A 21,187-nucleotide genomic window follows, 5' to 3' on the forward strand; every position below is an offset into this window, starting at 1 on the left:
GAAAAGAAAGAAAATGCCAAAAAGGATGTCAGTTGAGTAGCTAAAGCAAAAGGAAGAAATGCTGAAGTAAAAGAGCTGAACAGAAGATTTCAAATGGCTGCTGGAGAAGAGAAAGTATTATAATGACATGTGCAAAGATCTGGAGATAGAATACCAAAAGAGAAGAACATGCTTGACATTCCTCAAGCTGAAAAGAGCTGAAGAAAAAATACAGACATCAAGTTGCAGTATTGATGGATTCTTTTTTTTTTATAGGCAAAGTACTGAATGACAAAGGAAGCATCAAAAGAAGATGGAAAGGATACACAAAGTCACTGTACCAAAAAGTATTGGTCGACATCCAATCATTGCAGGAGGTAGCATGTGACAAAGAACCAATGGTACTGAAGAAAGAAGTCCAAGCTACACTGAAGACATTGGAATAGAAACTGAGATATTTCTACAAGTGGGTGCAGTGATGGAAGTGCTCACTTGTCTAAGCCAAGAAGTTTGGAAGACAGATACCTGGCCAAATGACTGGAAGATATCCATATTTATGTGTATTCCAAAGAAAGGTAATCTATCCAAATTCAGAAATTATGGAACAATATTGTTAATATCACCTACAAGTAAATTTTTGCTGAAGATCATTCAAAAGCAGTTTCAGCAGTACATCAGCAGGGAACTGCCAGAGTCAGCACAGATTCAGAAGAGGACATGGAACCAGGGATATCAGGACTAATATCAGATGAATTCTGGCTGAAAGCAGAGAATACCAGAAAGATGTTTCCCTGTGTTTCATTGACTATGCAAAGGCATTTGACTGTGTGGATCATAACAAATTATGGATAAAATTGCAGAGAATGGAAATTCCAGAAGACTTCATTGTGTTCATGACGAACCTGTACATAGACCAAGAAGCAGTTTTTTGAACAGAACAACAGGATTCTGCATGGTTTAAAGTCAGGAAAGGTGTGTGTCAGGGTTATATGCTTTCACCATATTTATTCAATCTGTATGCTGAGCAGATAATCCAAGAAGCTGGACTATGTGAAGAACGGGGAATCAGGTTTGGAAGAAGACTCATTAAAATCTGTGTTATGCAGATGACACGACCTTGGTTTCTGAAAATGAAGAGAACTCGAAGCACTTACTGGTGAAGATCAAAGACCAAAGCCTTCATTATGGACTACACTCAACATAAAAAAAGGAAAAATCCTGACAACTGGACCAATAAGAAACATCATGATAAACAGAGAAAAAATTGAAGTCATTGAGGATTTCATTTTACTTCGATCCACAATCAACATCCATGTAAGCGCAGCCAGGAAATCAAAAGACACATTGCATTGGGAAAATCTGCTGCAAAAGACCTCTTTAGGGTGTTAAAAAGGAAAGATATCACTTTGAGAACCTAGGTGCACCTGAACCAAGTCATGATGTTTTCCATCACCTCAAATGCATTTGAGAGGTGGACAATGAATAAGTAAGACTGAAGAAGAACTGATACCTTTTAGTTGCGCTATTGGCGAAGAATATTGAATATACCATGGACTGCCAAAAGAACAAGCAAATCTATTTTGGAAGAAGTACAGACAGAATGTTCCTTAGAAGCAAGGATGGCGAGACTTCATCTCACATACTTTGGACATGCTGTCAGGAGGGATCAGTCCCTGGAGAAGGACATCATGCTTGGTAAAGTAGAGGGTCAGTGAAAAAAAGGAAGACCCTCAACAGGATGAACTGATACAGTATTTGCAACAACGGGCTCAAGTAAAACAAGAATTGTGAGGATGGCGCAGGGCCAGGCAGTGTTTCGTACTGTTGTACACAGGGTTGCTGTGAGTCAGAACTGACTCGACTGTACCTAACAAAAATAGTAAAAACTTGGTTGCTAAACAAAATGTCAGTGGTTTGTATCCATGTAGTTTGAATCCTTGGAACCCCTATGGGGCAGTTCAACCTTATTCTATAGGGAAGCCATAATTTTGAATCAACTTGATGGCAAAGGATATTGCATGGATCAGGTGAGCAGTTCTGTTGATCTAAGTTTGGCTGATCTCGGCTCAGCTTACTTAGGTTTATGAGATCAGTTGTTAGTCAGCTAACCTAAAAGGGTCTCATTCTCAAGTCTGGTGTGGGCTAGATGTCAGCTGATATGATTGGAGGAATGAGAAATTGGGCTATGTTTCTCCCATTAGCCAACATACTAGTCTGTGTTTGTTCACATGCCAGCTTCACAGGGTTCCAAGAGGGTTTCCAAGATCCTGAAAGCCTCTCAAAAGTTTGGAAGTGGTCTCAATATCACTTCTGCCACCATCTGTTACCCAAAATAGTTCACAAGAGTAGGCTACATTTAAGGATTTGTCAAACTGATTCAACAACTTGATGTGAAGAGCTGCTATGGATACCAGAAGGATCTGAGAATTCAGGCTGTGTTTGCATTCTACCATAATGGGGAGGAAATCTTTCTTAAAGGAATGCCATTTCCAAAATATTATGTTTCAACAAAATATGGAAGGCAATCTACTTTGTGCTTCATGCATTTCTAAAAATAATTTTCGATGAAAGATGAACTTGAAAAATTTCCACACAACTTGGATGTAGTTGAAAGAACTGAGAGCAATTGCTATTACAACACTTTTGACAGTTTTTATTCCCATTTACTTCTTTTTTTAATAATTTTTATTGTGCTTTAAGTGAACGTTTACAAATCAAGTCAGTCTGTCACATGTAAGCATATATACACCTTATCCCACGATCCCACTTACTCTCCCCCTAATGAGTCAACCCGCTCCCTCCTTCCAGCCTCTCCTTTCATGACAATTTTGTCAGTTTCTAACCCTCTCTACCCTCCTATCTCCCCTCCAGACAGAAAATGCCAACAGAGTCACAAGTGTCCACCTGATACAAGTAGCTCACTTTTCGTCCGCATCTCTCTCCAACCCATTGTCCAGTCCCTTCCATGTCTGATGAGTTGTCTTCGGGAATGGTTCCTGTCCTGGGTCAACAGAAGGTTTGGGGACCATGACCACCGGGATTCCTCTTGTCTCAGTCAGACCATTAAGTCTGGCCTTTCTATGAGAATTTGGGGTCTGCATCCCACTGTTCTCCTGCTCCCTCAGGGGTTCTCTGTTGTGCTCCCTGTCAGGGCAGTCATCGGTTGTGGCCAGGCACCATCTAGTTCTTCTGGTCTCAGGATGATGTAAGTCTCTGGTTCATGTGGCCCTTTCTGTCTCTTGGACTCATGGTTATTGTGTGACCTTGGCGTTCTTCATTCTCCTTTGCTCCAGGTGGGTTGAGACCAACTGATGCATCTTAGATGGCCGCTTGTTAGCATTTAAGACCCCAGACGCCACACTTCAAAGTGGGATGCAGAGTGTTTTCATCATAGAATTATTTTGCCAACTGACTTAGAAGTCCCCTTAAGCCATAGTCCCCAAACCCCCGCCTTTGCTCTGCTGACCTGCGAAGCATTCAGTTTATCCAGGAAACTTCTTTGCTTTTGGTTCAGTCCAGTTGAGCTGACCTTCCCTGTATTGAGTATTGTCCTTCCCTTCACCTAAAGTAGTTCTTATCTACTAACTAATCAGTAAATAAACCTCTCCCACCCTTCCTCCCTTCCCGCCTCGTAACCACAAAAGTATGCGTTCTTCTCAGTTTATACTATTTCTCAAGATCTTATAATAGTGGTCTTATACAATATTTGTCCTTTTGCCTCTGACTAATTTCACTCAGCATAATGCCTTCCAGGTTCCTCCATGTTATGAAATGTTTCACAGATTCGTCACTGTTCTTTATCGATGCGTAGTATTCCATTGTGTGAATATACCACAATTTATTTAACCATTCATCAGTTGATGGACACCTTGGTTGCTTCCAGCTTTTTGCTATTGTAAACAGAGCTGCAATAAACATGGGTGTGCATATATCTGTTTGTGTGAAGGCTCTTATTTCTCTAGGGTATATTCCGAGGAGTGAGATTTCTGGGTTGTATGGTAGTTCTATTTGTATCTTTTTAAGAAAACGCCAGATAGATTTCCAAAGTGGTTGTACCATTTGACATTCCCACCAGCAGGGTATAAGAGTTTCAATCTCTCCACAGCCTCTCCAACATTTATTATTTTGTGTTTTTTGGATTAATGCCAGCCTTGGAATCTCATCGTAGTTTTAATTTCCATTTCTCTAATGGCTAATGATCGAGAGCATTTTCTCATGTGTCTGTTAGCTGCCTAAATATTTTCTTTAGTGAAGTGCGTGTTCATATCCTTTGCCTACTTTTTGATTGGGTTGTTTGTCTTTTTGTGGTTGAGTTTTAACAGAATCATATAGATTTTCAAGATCAGGTGCTGGTCGGAGATGTCATAGCTGAAAATTCTTTCCCAGTCTGTCGGTGGTCTTTTTACTCTTTTGGTGAAGTCTTTAGATGAGCATAGGTGTTTACTTTTTAGGAGCTCCCAGTTATCTGGTTTCTCTTTGTCATTTTTGGTAATGTTTTGCATTCTGCTTATGCCTTGTATTAGGGCTCCTAACGTTGTCTCTATTTTTTCTTCCATGATCTTAATCGTTTTAGTCTTTATGTTTAGGTCTTTGATCCACTTGGAGTTAGTTTTTGTGCATGGTGTGAGGTATGGGTCCTGTTTCATTTTTTTGCAAATGGATATCCAGTTCTGCCAGCACCATTTGTTAAAAAGACTATCTTTTCCCCAATTAACTGACACTGGGCCTTTGTCAAATATCAGCTGCTCATACGTGGATGGATTTGTATCTGGGTTCTCAATTCTGTTCCACTGGTCTATGTGTCTGTTGTTGTACCAGTACCAGGCTGTTTTGACTACTGTGGCTGTATAATATGTTCTAAAATCAGGTAGAGTGAGGCCTCCCACTTTCTTCTTCTTTTTCAGTAATACTTTATTTATCCGGGGCTTCTTTCCCTTCCATATGAAGTTGGTCATTTGTTTCTCCATCACTTTAAAAAATGTTTATGGAATTTGGATCAGAAGTACATTGTATGTGTAGATGGCTTTTGGCAGAATAGACATTTTTACTGTTAAGTCTTCCTATCCATGAGCAAGGTATGTTTTTCCAATTATGTAGGTCCTTTTTAGTTTCTTGCACTAGTACTTTGTTGTTTTCTTTGTATAGGTCTTTTACATCTTTGGTAAGATTTATTCCTAAGTATTTTATCTTCTTGGGGGCTACTATGAATGGTATTGATTTGTTGATTTCAAGTGATTTTTGTATGCTTATCTTATAACCTGAGACTCTGCGAAACTCTTCTATTAGTTTCAGTAGTTTTCTGGAGGATTTCTTAGGGTTTTCTGTGTATAAGATCATGTCATCTGCAAACAGAGATACTTTGACTTCTTCCTTGCCAATCCAGATGCGCCTTAATTCTTTGTCTAGCCTAGTTGTTCTGGCTAGGACCTCTAGCACAATGTTGAATAAGAGCGGTGATAAAGGGCATCCTTGCCTGGTTCCCGTTTTCAAGGGAAATGCTTTCAGGCTCTCTCCATTTAGAGCGATGTTGGTTGTTGGCGATGAATTTTCCTTCAATTCGTATTTTGGTGAGAGCTTTTATCATAAATGGGTGTTGAACTTTGTCAAATGCCTTTTCTGCATCAATTGATAAGATCATGTGGTTTTTGTCTTTTGTTTTATTTATATGGTAGATTACATTAATGGTTTTTCTAATATTAAACCAGCCTTGCATTCCTGGTATAAATCCCACTTGGTCGTGGTGGACTATTTTTTTGATATGTTGTTGAATTCTATTGGCTAGAATTTTCTTGAGGATTTTTGCATCTATGTTCATGAGGGATATAGGTCTGTAATTTTCTTTTTTTGTGATGTCTTTACCTGGTTTTGGTATCAGGGATGTGGTGATTTCATAGAATGAGTTAGGTAGTATTCTGTTATTTTCTATGCTTTGAAATACCTTTAGTAGTAGTGGTGTTAACTCTTCTCTTAAAGTTTGGTAGAACTCTGTAGTAAAGCCGTCCGGGCCAGGGCTTTTTTTTGGGGGAGTTTTTTGGTGACCGTTTCAATCTCTTTTTTTGTTATGGGTCTATTTAGTCGTTCTACTTCTGATTGTGTTAGTTTAGGTAGGTAGTGTTTTTCTAGGAATTCTTCCATTTCTTCTAGGTTTGCAAATTTGTTAGAGTACAATTTTTCATAATAATCCGATATGATTCTTTTAATTTCATTTGGGTCTGTTGTGATGTGGCCTATCTTCTTTCTTATTCAGGTTATTTGTTTCCTGTATTTCTTTATTCAGTCTGGCCAATGGTTTATCAATTTTGTTAATTTTTTTCAAAGAACCAGCTTTTGGCTTTGTTAATCCTTTCAATTGTTTTTCTGTTCTCTAATTCATTTAGTTCAGCTTTAATTTTTATCATTTGTTTTCTTCTGGTGCCTGATGGATTTTTTCGTTGTTCACTTTCTATTTGTTCAAGTTGTAGAGACGGTTCTCTGATTTTGGCTCTTTCTTCTTTTTGTATGTGTGCATTTATCGATATAAATTGACCTCTGAGCACTGCTTTTGCTGTGTCCCAGAAGCTTTGATAGGAAGTGTTTTCATTCTTGTTGCATTCTATGAATTTCTTTATTCCCTCCTTGATGTCTTCTATAACCCAGTCTTTTTTTCAGCAGGGTATTGTTCAGTTTCCAAGTATTTGATTTCTTTTCCCTAATTTTTCTGTTATTGATTTCCACTTTTATGGCCTTGTGGTCTGAGAAGATGCTTTGTAATATTTCGATGTTTTGGATTCTGTAAAGGTTTGTTTTCTGACCTAATATGTGGTCTATTCTAGAGAATGTTCTATGTTTGCTACAAAAAAAGTATACTTTGCAGCTGTTGGGTGGAGTGTTCTGTATAAGTCTATGAGGTCAAGTTGGTTGATTGTTGTAATTCGGTCTTCCGTGTCTGTGTTGAGCTTCTTAGTGGAAGTCCTGTCCTTCTGCAAAAGTGGTGTGTTGAAGTCTCCCACTACAATTGTGGAGGTGTCTATCTCACTTTTCAGTTCTGTTAAAGTTTGTTTTATGTATCTTGCAGCCCTGTCATTAGGTGCATCAATATTTAATATGGTTATATCTTCCTGGTCAATTGTCCCTTTAATCATTATGTAGTGTCCTTCTTTATCCTTTGTGGTGGATTTAACTTTAAAGTCTGTTTTGTCAGAAATTAATACTGCCACTCCCACTTTTTTTTGATTGTTGTTTGCTCGAAATATTTTTTTCCGTCCTTTGAGTTTTAGTTTGTTTATATGTCTCTAAGTCTCAGGTGTGTCTCTTGTAGGCAGCATATAGACGGATCGTGTTTCTTTATCCAGTCTGAGACTCTCTGTCTCTTTATTGCTGCATTTAGTCCATTTACATTCAGCATAATTATAGATAAGTATGTGTTTAGTGCTGTCATTTCAATGCCTTTTTATGTGTGTTGTTGACAATTTCATTTTTCCACTTACTTTTTTGGGCTGAGACGTTTTTCTTTGTAAATTGTGTGTTCCTCATTTTCATAGTATTTTACTTTATGTTTGCTGAGTCGTTACTTTTTTCTTGGTTTTTATTTTGAGTTATGGAGTTGTTATACCTCTTTGTGGTTACCTTAATATTTACCCCTATTTTTCTAAGTAAAAACCTAACTTGTATTGTTCTATATCACTTTGTTTCCCTCTCCATGTGGCAGTTCTATGCCACCTGTATTTAGTCCCTCTTTTTGATTATTGTGATCTTTTACATATTGACTTCAATGATTCCCTGTTTTGTGTGTTTTTTTCTTTTTAAAATTAATCTTAATTTTTTTTGTGTGATTTCCCTATTTGAGTTGATAACAGGATTTTCTGTTCTGTAACCTTTACGTTGTGCTGGTATCTGATATTATTGGTTTTCTGACCAAACAATTTCCTTTAGTATTTCTTGTAGCTTTCGTTTGGTTTTTGCAAATTCTCTAAGCTTGTGTTTATCTGTAAATGTTTTAATTTCGCCTTCATATTTCAGAGAGAGTTTTGCTGGATATATGATCCTTGGCTGGCAGTTTTTCTCCTTCAGTGCTCTATACATGTCATCCCATTGCCTTCTTGCCTGCATGGTTTCTGCTGAGTAGTCTGAACTTATTCTTATTGATTCTCCTTTGTAGGAGACCTTTCTTTTCTCCCTGGCTGCTTTTAAAATTTTCTCTTGATGTTTGGTTTTGGCAAGTTTGATGATAATATGTCTTGGTGATTTTCTTTTTGGATCAATCTTAAATGAGATTCAATGAGCATCTTGGATAGATATCCTTTCGTCTTTCATGAAGTCAGGCAAGTTTTCTGCCAACAGATCTTCAACTATTCTCTCTGTGTTTTCTGTTATCCCTCCCTGTTCTGGGACTCCAATCATGTGCAAGTTATTCTTCTTGATAGAGTCCCACATGATTCTTAGGGTTTCTTCATTTTTTTAAATTCTTTTATCTGATTTTTCTTCAACTGTATTGGTGTCAATTGCTTTATCCTCCACCTCCCTCACTCTGCATTCCAATTCCTTGATTATACTCCTCTGAATTCCTGTTGAGCTGTGTAATTCTGTAATTTTACTGTTAATCTCTTGGATTTCTTAATGCTGTCTCTCTATGGATTCTTGCAGCTTATTAATTTTTCCACTATATTCTTGAATAATCTTTTTGAGTTCTTCAACTGCTTTATCAGGTTGTTCCTTGGCTTTTTCTGAAGATTGCCTTATTTCATTTTTGAGGTCATCCCTGATGTCTTGAAGCATTCTGTAAATTAAATTCCAGGATTGTATCTTCATTTGGGAAAGATTTTGATTGTTTCGTTTGGGGAGTTGTAGAAGCAATCATGGTCTGCTTCTTTATGTGGTTTAATATCAACTGCTGCCTCTGAGACATCTATAAGATATTGTAATGGTTTATTCTATATTTGCTCACTGAGTCTTATCTTGTTTTGTTTTCGTTTAATGTACGTAGATGGGCTACTAGATTGTGCTGTCTTGATTGTTGTTGTAGCCCTTGAATCACTTATGTCCTATTACCAGCTGGTTTGAACTTTTACCAGATATATAAGCCTAAGAGTCCATTCACTATTCTTGAGTCACATCTGATTTTGGGTCATCAAGTGTGTGGTGCAGACTGTCACCTATCCTTCTAGAGAAGTAGTGGTGGTAGTTGTGTGCACCAGATTCTCGTAGCAGTAGAGTTTCACACTCCGGGGAGGGGGCAGGATGCTGACAGGCATCCCCCAAGTGCCAGTGCAGTAGGTGTGTCTCTATTCCTAAAGAACTTTGGTGGGTGGGCTCTGCAGCTGTACCTTAGGCCCCCAATGCAAGTACCTCTACAGATTGGTAGGTGTCACCCTCTTAGACCCCTAAGGCAGGAGGCTAGTTGGTCTGGGGGGAGCTTCAGCCCTCAGTTCCCTGTTGTGGGTCAGTGAGGGCTCTGGTGAATACACAGAGATATCAGACCTGGAAAACTTGTCTTTCCAGTAATCAGCTAAAGCAGTTACATTCAGATCCCTATCAGAAATGCCTATGCATTATAGTAGCCACCTTGTTCCCTGTAGGGATGAAATCCCAAGACTGTGGATCACATATGTTTGGCTGGAGCTGGTTCTGTGTTTTCAGTCCAATTGGGGAAGGTTTTTTGTCCCTGCGTTTTCTGTAGCTGCTTCTCTCAGGCCAGGAGAATGGGATAGGAAAAGACCAAAAAAAAAAAAAAAAAAAAATCTGCAGCCCACTTCACTCTCTGGCTCAGGAAATTCCAATGTTAATGAAGCCGCCTGGGAAGGGGAGGGGAGGGTCCAGATAAATAGGAGAGAGTAGCACCCCGGAATATAGACAAAGTTGCTTATCTTCCTTGGGATGACTCTTTTGTCTGAGATTCCCGAGGGACAAGGGGTGTGTTGACTGTGTGCGCTGGCTGGGTAGAGATTGCCCCCAAGGGTCAGGCCCTTGTCCTGTGCTTGTGTTGTCTCAGAAGCCATGGTCAGTTCCTTCACTCCCAGTCCAAAGCCGAGCACCAAGGTTCCCAGGCTGAGACGCTGCACTGCAGGCTCCAAAACCAGTCGCTGCCTCCCGGTGACTGCTCCTCCTGTCAGCCCCATCGCTGTGCTGCCTGCATGCACTGGCTGGGCTTTCCCCGAGGTCACTTCTGGGGGCTAGGGCTGCGTCCCATGTTTGCGCCGTCTCATGATGCTGTGCTCAGCTCCCTTGCACCCAGTCCAAAGCCCGGCACCAAGGTTTCCTGACTGGGACGCTGGCTCCAGGCTTCCCCATGGTTGATCATTCTCAATCTCTGTCACTCAGGTCAACTCTTTAGATCTGTGTTTGATGGTCAGGGTTCGTAGATTGCCATGTATGTGATCGATTCACTTGTTTTTCCTAGTCTTTGTTGCAAGTGGAATCTGTGATAGCTTCTACCTAGTCAGCCATCTTGGCCCCGCCTCCCCCATTTACTTTTAATATGATCACTTTATCTCAGTTTTTCATCTATTAGGAAATAGAAAGAAGCCCTGGTACAGAAGTGATTAAAGGCTTGGCTCCTAACCAAAATGTCAGCAGTTCAAATCAATCTGGTGCTTCATGGGAGAAAGATGTGGCAGTTTCCTTTCATAAAGATTTACAGACTTGGAAACCCTGTTTAGTTTATTTTAAGAGGCTCCAGATAAGCAAATCATTATTGAAGAAAAAGAATAAAGTAGGAGGCCTCACACTGCCGCATCTCAGATCCTACTATACAGGCACAGTATCCGGAACAGCCTGGTTAGTAATGGCACAGTGACTGACAATGGAACAGAATTGAAAACCCAGACATAAATCCATCCACCTATTTTCAGCTGATCTTTGACAAAGGACTGAAGTCCATTAAATGGGGAAAAGACAGTCTTCTTAATAAATGATACTGACAAAACTGGATGTCTATTTGTAAAAAAAAGAAAGAAAAAGAAGGTATATCTTACATGTACACAAAAATTAATTCAAACTGGATTTAAAAAAAATATATATAAAATGATAAATATCATGGAAGAAAAAACAGGGACAATGCTAGGAGCCCTATTACATGGCATATATACTATACAAATCATAATTAACAATGCAAAAACACGAGAAGATAAACTAGACAACTGGGAACACCTAAAAATTAAACAGGCTCATCAAAAGACTAAAAAGAGAATCTACAGATTGTGAGAAAAAAAAAAAAAATTGGCTATGACGTATCCAACAAGGGTCTTATCTCTAAAATGTATACAATATTTTAACACCTCAACAACAAAAAGATGAATAACCCAATTAAAAAAATGTGCAAAGGACATGAACAGACACTTCAGTAAAGAAGACATTCAGGCGACTAACAGACAAGTGAGGAAATGCTCGAGATCATCAGCCATTAGAGAAATGCAAATCAAAACTGCAATGAAATATCATCTCACCCGAACAATACTGGCGCTAATCAAGAAAACAAAAAATAACTATTAATGAATTTCTCACAAAAAATGCATAAGAACTAAACATTAAAAACTTAAATAATGATCATAAGTTCAAAATCATATGGCTCTTCCAAACAATTTCTTGAGCCATATAAAATTATTCCACAAATTAATTTTTTCTCCCTCACTAAAACACCTGTTTCTCCCACTATATTGCTGTTTTATTTGGAATTTTATCTAGACTTGAATAGAGAAAGAAGAATGTGCAAGTTAGCCAAGAAAAATTATTAAAAAAGGTATACCTAATAATTTGAATTTGCTGAATTATATATGTCTAGATGCAAAAGACTGCTGCTCTTTCATTTTATTTTGAATAAGTTTATGTAGGCAATTACTATGAAACATGTTCTCCAACTTCAACTACTGTTTTTGATATTTTTTTTTAATGATGGGTGAGATTTCTGTTGAGAAATATTCAGTAATTAGGTCTGTGATCCAAAAATACATATAAAAATGAATAAATGAAGTATATATAATATTTGTGATGGCTGGGTGGCCAAAATAATAGCATGAAAAACAGATTGGGAAGGCATTCATTGTCCCTATCTTTTGCATATGCTGGTTTTCTGAGATCCATTTCTATGCCTCCGGAGCAGACTATCACACTTATTCTGTCTCACAGGAGCTCCTTTGAAAACAAGTTCAGGATTTAGATTATATTTACTGAACTTTGCATACATGCCAAGGTAACCTGTACATAACATATCACATACACACACACACAGATAGAAACACACATTATACAGCATTCACTTTATAATTGACTTAATATTACATTCTTATTTCCTTGAGTTTGTTTGTTCTAGTCTTTCCTGAATAAAATGCCTTCTTCACTGATTCTTCACTGAAATATGTCTTCTAAAATCCTGCCTGTTTTCCAGGCCAACTTCAAATAATACCTCTTTAATGAAGAGGTATTTCTAATGTTCTCAAATGGATTCAAACTATTCCTTGCCCCAAACCTTCCATGATACTTACCATAGTCTGCCATAGGCAATTTCTTTATTGCCCATCATCACCATGAGATTATGTATTCTATGAGGGCAAGGCCTAGGTCTTATCTTTACTATAATTTGTAGACTTCCAAGAAAAAAATAAATAACAACAACAAAATGTGTTTATTGAGAAACTACTATACTCCAGGTATCCTATAAGAAAGAAGGGTGGAATTAATGTTTACTCAATTAAACAAAGTGTCACAGATGATATCTATATTACCTTTTGGCCTTCACTATCAGATTATGAGTTACCTCATGTTATCACAATTTCATAGATTTAAAACTAAAGATGAGATAGATTGCTGGCCTTTGTCCTTAAGAGACAAAACCAAGTTTAACATCTTTAAACCAAAAATTCACTTCCTCACCACTGTACAATATTAACTATTAATTTTATTGATATCTTTAAAAACCATCTTTATGGACACCCCTTACTTACAAGTTAAGGAAATATCCTACTAAAATAACATGCAATGAGAAAAGATTTTAGTGTCCATTATCTTGCTGACTGTATTCTTGACATCCTTATTCCTCAGGCTGTAGATCAATGGATTCAACATGGGGATCACCACTGTGTAAAACACAGAGGCTACTTTGACGGTGTGCCTGGAGTTTTTGGAGTTGGGCACACAATAGAGGAATAGGATGGTGCCATGGAAGATTGTGATAGCAGACAGATGAGAGGCACAGGTAGAGAACGCCTTATGATGACCACTGACTGAATGCATTTTTAAGATGGTGACAACGATAAACACATAAGAAGTGAAGATGATGAGTAATGTACTCACCTTATTAAAAATAACAAAGATGAAAAGCAGCAACTGGCTTAGAGAAGTATCAGAGCAAGAAAGAGACAGAAGTGAGGAGAACTCACAGAAGTGATTGATTTTGTTGGGACCACGAAAAGATAATTTCAAAGCAGAGCATGTGGGTATCAAGGAACACCCTACTCCCCATGCATATGATCCCACCGCCAGCATAGCACAGAGTCCCTGGGACATGGCAACTGTGTAGAGCAGAGGGTTGCAAATGGCCACAAAGCAGTCATAGGCCATTACAGCTAATGAAAATATTTCAGTCACCACAAAGGTACAAAAGAAAAAGAATTGAACTACACATCCTAAAAATGAAATGGTTCTGTCTTCTACAACTAGGTTCACCAGCATTTTGGGAGCAACGATGGAAGAATAGCAGAAATCCATGAATGAGAGGTGGCTGAGGAAAAAGTACATGGGGGTATGCAGTATGGGATTAATTTTAATGATTATAATCATTCCAAGATTCCCTACAACAGTGACACTGTAGATGGCCAGAAATACCAAGAAAAGAGAAACCTGCAGTTCTGGGTAATCTGAGAAACCTAAAAGGGTGAAAGTGGCCCCACTTTTATTTCTCTCCGACAATAACATGGCTTCTGTTTGTCAAAATCTGAAAGTCAGTCCTGGAATTGAAAATATACATATATATTAAAGAGAGTAAGGATATAGGAAGCTTAGTCAACTATCCCTTTCCAAAACTGGAAAAGATATCTTTTTCAGAATCTCTGTATTTGTTTATTAACCAAGGTATGCCAGTGGTTAAGCTTTTGACGGCTAACCAAAAGATTGGCAGTTCAAATCCACCATCTGCGCAGTGGAGATCTACCGGGAAAGTTCTTCTCTATCCTATAGGGCCACTCTGGGTCAGAATGGACTAGACAGCAATGGGCTTTTTTTTTTTTTTTTGTCCCATATTGTTTTCAAGGAGTGGATGATGGATTGGAACTGCTGACTTTTCTGGTTACCAGCCGTAGCATGCTGTAGCTCTTAACCACTGCACCAACAGGGCTCCAAAGTTTGATAAACTTCTAAAATTTTAAAACATGATAACCATTCTTTTTTTTTTTAATTTTCTTAAGAAAAACAAAACCATTAAACTGAATTTTGCTTAAGTTCTCAACTTTAATTTTTAGTACTTACAAATATATAAAAATGAGATTTAAAGATTATATGATAATTTTAAATAAAATTTTCACATAACACTTCCAGTCTTCCTTCAATGCTTTAAGTTCATAAAAGACAAGCTTAGCCTGAGGCAGTGACAGGTTATGTCAGCTCTACAGTCAATAAAAAATAAGAAAGTCTAAATTATTTTATTCTTTATTTCACATTTATACACCATGCTTAACAATATACAGCCTTAACACTTCCCATTTGTGTTTTTATTGTTAATTTTGTATAGTACTCTAAACTTTGCTTTTTGTTCTGACACAGTAAATCTGATATTGAAATAAATCTTGATTATTTTTTAATAGCCTGTGTGGTGCCAATGGTTAATGCATACAGCAGGAAACCAAAAGTTTGGAGGTTCTAGTCCACCTAGAGGAACCACTGAGAAAACAACTGGTGATCTACTTTTGAAAAATCAGCCATTGAAAACTTTTTGGAGCACACCTCTACTCTTACACAAGGGGTCACCATGATTCCAAGTTGACCTGTTGACAATTTTTTTTTTTAAATGTTCTCTAAATCAAAGGAGTCCTAGTATTCAATTCTTCCTCATTTCTTGAGGAATAAATAAATTTAAAAAAAATTAGAACAGATGATAAAGATTATCTAGTCTACATTCTTATTCTAGAGGCAACATAACAGAAGCCAAAAGAAGCCTTGGCTTTCACAGTGACATGCAGATAAAGACCAGTCTATGATCCCCAGCTATATATCTATTTCTCTACCCTAGACACTGGTCCATCTTATATATCTATCTACTAATACATTTCCTTTGTTAATGCTCACCCCCTCTAACTTAGAGCAAACTAGAGACTGTGAAACTATGGAAAATATTCCAAAGGCACTGTTATGTGCCACAGAGATATACTTGAGGGCAGCATCCAGATGAAACAGAAGAATGGGACTTAGAGATGTTACACACCAGGAGGGGCTCTGGTGGTTCAGTGATTAACAACTTGGCTGCTAATCAAAAGGTCAGCAGATCGAATCCACCAGGGGCTCCTTGGAAACACTATGGGGCAGTTCTACTCTGACCTATATGAGTTGGAATCAACTCGAAGACAACAAGTTATACACCAGGAATAACGAAAGACTCTTTGACGTAGAAATTCCCTTTTCCAATGTCTTTCCTACTCATTTCTCTTCTTTCAGCATGCCTAGGATACTCATTCTCTCCATGTATGATGCATGTATAAGAATTTGAAAAATGGCCTAAAAAAAAAAAATCTGTTGCCACTGATTCGATTCCGACTCACACCGACCCTATAGGACAGAGTAAAACTTCCCCATAGGGTTTCCAAAGAGGAGTTGGTGGACTTGATCTGCCAACATTTCAGTTAGCAGTTGAGCTCTTAATCACTGCACCACCAGGGCTTCATGGAGTAGTAGTGCACAATTAAGTCATTTCATGAGGAAACATTAACTCAAAAGAATGATTGTATTTCTAGAATAGGTGCCCAGTACCTCTCAGAACCCAATGTACTGGGAAACTCTTTCTCTGTCTGTGATTTCTGGTAACTTTATTTTTGATTCTGATACCCAGCAAATCATTTTCATATGACCCAGAAATAAAGGTGTCAGGTCATGTGCTAGACTGAGATCACCAATGGTCCTACCCTGTTCCTGTATAAATCTGAGTGTTGAAGACAACCTCAAAAGGCAACCTATAGCACAAATAGTCATTTTAATTATCACAGTTTTTTTTAACACCATGTTTCACATATCTAAGGCATTTAAAAATTGACTTTAATCAAGTATGTGTTTAATGTAATGGCTCTTCTCTGTCCCAAATGTTGATATTAAATTGATGATAAATTTATTCTCTCATTTAGTCCAAGAAATGCGATAGCTGTAATCTTCTTCCCTATAATTTCCTCCTTTTTTATTGTTCTTTTAATCTCTAGGGGCTCATGTATTCCCTGCTTTTTGTTTTGTAACCTTAATTAAAGCTAAAGACTGGTAGATAGATTAATATAGAGATAGATTTTTCTTACTAAAGATTCTATGCAATCTTTGATTATTCCACTCTGCATAAATACTTGTCTATTCTACCTTCACATCTGCACCGAAAATTTACAAAAGTGAGAAAATACACATTCCAAAACTCAAGGCTCTCCTATTCCCCCACTTCAGGTACCTGTCATCCAGGTCACTATAATTAAGGAGCTCTGATGAACCAGATCCTCTATGCAAAGCTGGGCATAAAGGGTGTACATCCTGTTCTTTGCATTTTCAGATATGTACCTTTCACAAAATAGTACCTTTTGCAATGGCTCATTGGTCCTCAAGAACATCTAAAGATTAAATTTTCCCATTTTCAGGTTGCTTTAAAAAAAAAATTTTTTTTTTTCTAGGTACCCTACATTGACGTTAAAGCCTTTGTCTTTAAAATCTTGAAAACAAACCTGCTAATGGCAAAGAGAAGCCCTCTCCTGCCTCTGGAAAACTTGGTTGGGAATCAAGTATATGCACCTTATATTTGTAGTCACAACCTTGGGACATGAACCCTAGAGACTCTCTGTTGCCCCGTTCTCTAAAGGATGAAAGTCAAACAATTAAAATTAACTACCTGTTTCAGCTGTACTAGAAAATCTAGAGAAAAATTATAGTATCATTAGGAACATTTTATATGAAACAATTTATATTTTAAAGTCATCTTCCCCAGTCTCCTGAACACTCCAATACTTTCCCATACTTATCAAGAATATGTATCTATTGGAGACACAATTATCAAATATTAATTGACTTATTACTATGTGCCATTCTGATAGGTGAGATATGACATCTCATGGTAGTTTTCATTTGTGTTTCTATTATTACAAGTCTGATTGAACAACTCTTCGTACCTTTTAGAGATGTTTATATTCATTTAATGAGAACTTTTTAACCATAACTTATGTCCATTTTTCCACAGGACTAATTGTTTCTCCTCCATTCTATGTGATATAAGTGGTAATTTTTTTACTCAGTTTATTTGTCATTTTAAGTTATGTTCTTTTGTTTTTGCTGTGAAGTTTTTTATATTTATGTAATTTAAATTAAAAAAATAAACAACTTTGTTTTCAGAATCTGTTTTGATGTGTGGGGCAAGAAAGAGATCCAATGTTAACTCTTACTCATATGGCTAAGGAAAGATGCCCATTTGGCTTTTAACATCCGTGTGTCCCAATAATACACGATCTTAATAATAAAACCAAAGAAATACAAACCCATTGTTGTTGAGTCAATTCTGATTCACAGTGACTCTAAAGACATTTTAAAATTTATTTTAAACTATGTAGGATTAGCCTGTTTACCCCATACATCTGTCAGTTTGTTGTGCTTGCTCAAAATGAAGAGGACTTGAAGCACTTACTGATGAAGATCAAAGATCACAGACTTCAGTATGGATTGTACCTCAACATAAAGAAAAAAATCCTCACAAATAGACCAATAAGTAACAGCATGATAAATAGAGAAAAGATTGGAGTTGTCAAGGATTTCATTTTACTTGGATACACAATCAACACCCATGGAAGCAGCAGTCAAGAAATCAAAAGACACATTGCATTGGACGAATCTGCTGCACAGGACCTCTTTAAAGTGTTAGAAAGCAAAGATGTCAACTTGAAGACTAAGGTGGCCTGACCCAAGCCATGGTGTTTTCAATCGCCTCAATATGCATGTGAAAGCTGAACAATGAATAAGGAAGACAAAAGAAGAATTGATACTTTTGAATTGTGGTGTTGGCAAAGAAAATTGAATATACCGTGGGCTGCCAAAAGAAGGAAAAAATCTGTCTTGGAAGAAGTGCAACCAGAATGCTCCTTAGAAGCAAAGATGGTGAGATTACGTCTCACATACTTTGGACATATTATCAGAAGGGATCAGTCCCTGGAGAAGGACATCATGCTTGGTAAAAGTACAGGGTCAGTGAAAAAAAGGAAGACCCTCAAGGAGATGGATTGACACAGTGGCTGCGACAATGGGCTCAAGCATAGCAACAATTGTGAGGATGGCACAGGTCTGAGCAGTGTTTCATTCTGTTATGCATGGTGTCACTGTGAGTGGCAACTGACTCTATAGCATCCAATAACATCAATAGGATTAGCCACCTATTCTATTTGATTTTTTTTGTCTTTTTTTTCCTGAATATCTGTGATTGTTTATTCATTTTGTATGAACATTAAAGCAGAAGTATTATAGTATGACTCCTTGAGAATCCCAGATGAATTTTGTATTACACTCATCCTGGTCCTAATAAATGTGAACTAAACAGAGCAAATCTTAAAAATATTTCCAGACCTGATACTACCAGTAATTATACTTTTGAGTAAGTAATATTTAAGTGTAATCTAGGAATATTGAAATGGCCTCAGAGATTTCCCTTTCTGAAAGGCAATTTAATATTCATGACCTCTCAGACAGACAGCCTCAGAGATAATAGGGCTAAAGTACAGTAGAATTAGAGTCAAAAGAGCTAAGTTTCTGTCCTAAACGAGTCATTTCTGATTATGAGAAATTTCTGTAAATCAGGAATTCCTTGGGCCTCTGTATCATCATCTATGCAATGATATGATTCTTTTCACCTCTCCGTTTCAACATGATCTGATTGTTTCAATTGCAAGGCTTCTCATTCATAGAATTCACAGAACCCAAGGAATAAAGGTGTCAAAAAGAATTATTCCCCTTTTCCCACACAGCACAGCTTCTGTGTCTCTCAACAGAGACTCTCTCTCTCCTCCACATATTTGAAAACTACCAGTGACACAAAACAGAAATAACTTTAAATGCAAGTCACTCAATGCCATATGAATTAAGAAATAAGAAAAACCTTTTTCTATAGTGTGTTGGCATCATCCTCTCAATATCTTTATTGCTCACATTTAATTGAGAGAGAAGACAACACACTCAGTCATAAAATTTATTGATCTTGTGGGTGATAGTTTAAGCAGATCCATTTACAAGCATCCTTAGATGAAATAGAATTCAGTGTATTTGTTCAGACAGGCAATAAAGAGACAAGGCATTGTGTCTCCTAGAATGCACTAGCCTTCATGATACAGGTTTATTACAAGCCTGATGCCAAGGTTTTGGAATTAGTTCATTCCAAAATAACTATTACCAAAATAACTTTGGTTAGCAACAAAACACTACCAACTCATTGCTTTGTCAAATATATTATTAAGTTGAATAAAAATAAATTCATTAATTAAGCACACCACCACCAAAGGATGTGAATAGACATTTCGCCAAATGGCCACCAAACACTTGAAAAGATGCTTGATGTCATTAGTCATCAGAGAGATACAAATCAAAAACAAAATGAGATATAATTTCATTCCCACTAAGATTGCTAACGGAGTCCTGTTGGTGAAGTGGTTAGCAGCTTGTCTGCTCACCATGAGCTCAGCAGTTTGAATCCACCAGTCTATCCTTGGAAATGATGGTGCATTTGTACCTGTCTTATAGGGTCAAATTGAGTCAGAATTGACTAGACAGCAACAGGTTTGGTTTTTAGTTTAAGATGGCTAATATAAAAAAAAGCAAATATTGGCAAGGTTATGGGAAAATTGGAAACTTTATCCATTACTGGTGGAAATGTGAAACCCTACAGCCTTTGTAGATAATGGTGTGGTGGTTCCTCAAACAACTGAAACTAGAACTATCATATGATCTAGCAATTCCACTCCTAGGTGTATACCCAAAAGACTTGAAAGTAGAGATTTATACAGCAGTATTCATTGCAGCACTATTCATAATAAGCAAGAGGTGGAAGCAAACTAAATGTCCATTAACAGACAAAGAGACAAAAAAAAAATGGTACATACTTACAATAGAATATAAGTCAGAAGGAGAAATAATGTCTTGATACATGCTACAATATGGGTGGAGCTGGAAGACATTAACCCAAGCTGTATGAAATCAGTCAATCACAAAAGGGCAAATATTGTATTACCTCTATTACGTAAAAAGACAAGAAAAGACAAATGCATAGAAAGCAAAGTTTATTAGTGATTACCAGGTGAGGGAGGGTTGGGAAAAGGGTTAATGGTGATGGAAATATCTCTTGATGAATGGTAAATTTGTACAGCCAATTATTGTAATTGCTCTCGATAAGTTGTACACCTGTAAAAAATTGAATTGGCAAAAGTTCTGCAATAGATGCATTTACAACAATGACAGAAAGAAAAAAAAGAGTAGCTGCTGAGGCTGATTATGTACAAATGAAAATTCATAGGATTTGATTCCTTTTTTTGGAGGTTTAGGATCATGGATACCAGGGAAATTTCAGTTAATTGGCCAAATGACATGTTTAATGTTTCCATTCTACTCCTGGCTTGGTGCACAGTGCCTACGATATAAAAAACAGGCAAGTGGCCTTCCAAGCCATGATTGGTCTCTTTTTATCTAGAATAACAGAAGAAGAAGGAAAATAAGAAAAAGGAGAAAGAAATGGAATCTGTGGCTAATTGCTTCCTTGAACAACTGCCTCCTTTGCCATGAGGCTAGAAAAAACTGGATGGTTTCTGGCTACTACTGCTGAACATTTTGATCAAAGATTCTTTAGAAAAATTCTGATCAAAAGGGAGAAAATTTAGGACAGAATTTTAAATTCTCATGGACTCCAGATTTTCTGAAGCCTTGTAGGCTGAATGAACACCAGAACTATAACCCTGAGATAATTTATAAACCTTAAGACCAAAATATCCCCTAAAGTCTTCTTAAAACCAAACAATAGTTTAGTTTACCTAGTAAAAAAAAC

General features: G+C 37.3%; 1 protein-coding gene across 1 annotated transcript; it reads right to left on the reverse strand.

The window, feature by feature from the left end:
* Positions 1-12,642: 12,642 nt before the first annotated feature.
* Positions 12,643-14,155, reverse strand: LOC100656565 (olfactory receptor 5D18-like). Its single transcript, XM_003423506.3, has one exon. The coding sequence runs from the start codon at positions 13,861-13,863 to the stop codon at positions 12,913-12,915; it is 951 nt and encodes a 316-aa protein (XP_003423554.2). The 5' UTR covers positions 13,864-14,155; the 3' UTR covers positions 12,643-12,912.
* Positions 14,156-21,187: the final 7,032 nt, after the last annotated feature.

Source organism: Loxodonta africana, chromosome 22 (assembly GCF_030014295.1).
Source record: "Loxodonta africana isolate mLoxAfr1 chromosome 22, mLoxAfr1.hap2, whole genome shotgun sequence".
Lineage (NCBI taxonomy): Eukaryota > Metazoa > Chordata > Mammalia > Proboscidea > Elephantidae > Loxodonta > Loxodonta africana.

Bases quoted from the DNA above. Each gene is read 5' to 3' on its own strand.
- LOC100656565 (XM_003423506.3), bottom strand. From the start codon at position 13,863: ATGTTATTGTCGGAGAGAAATAAAAGTGGGGCCACTTTCACCCTTTTA.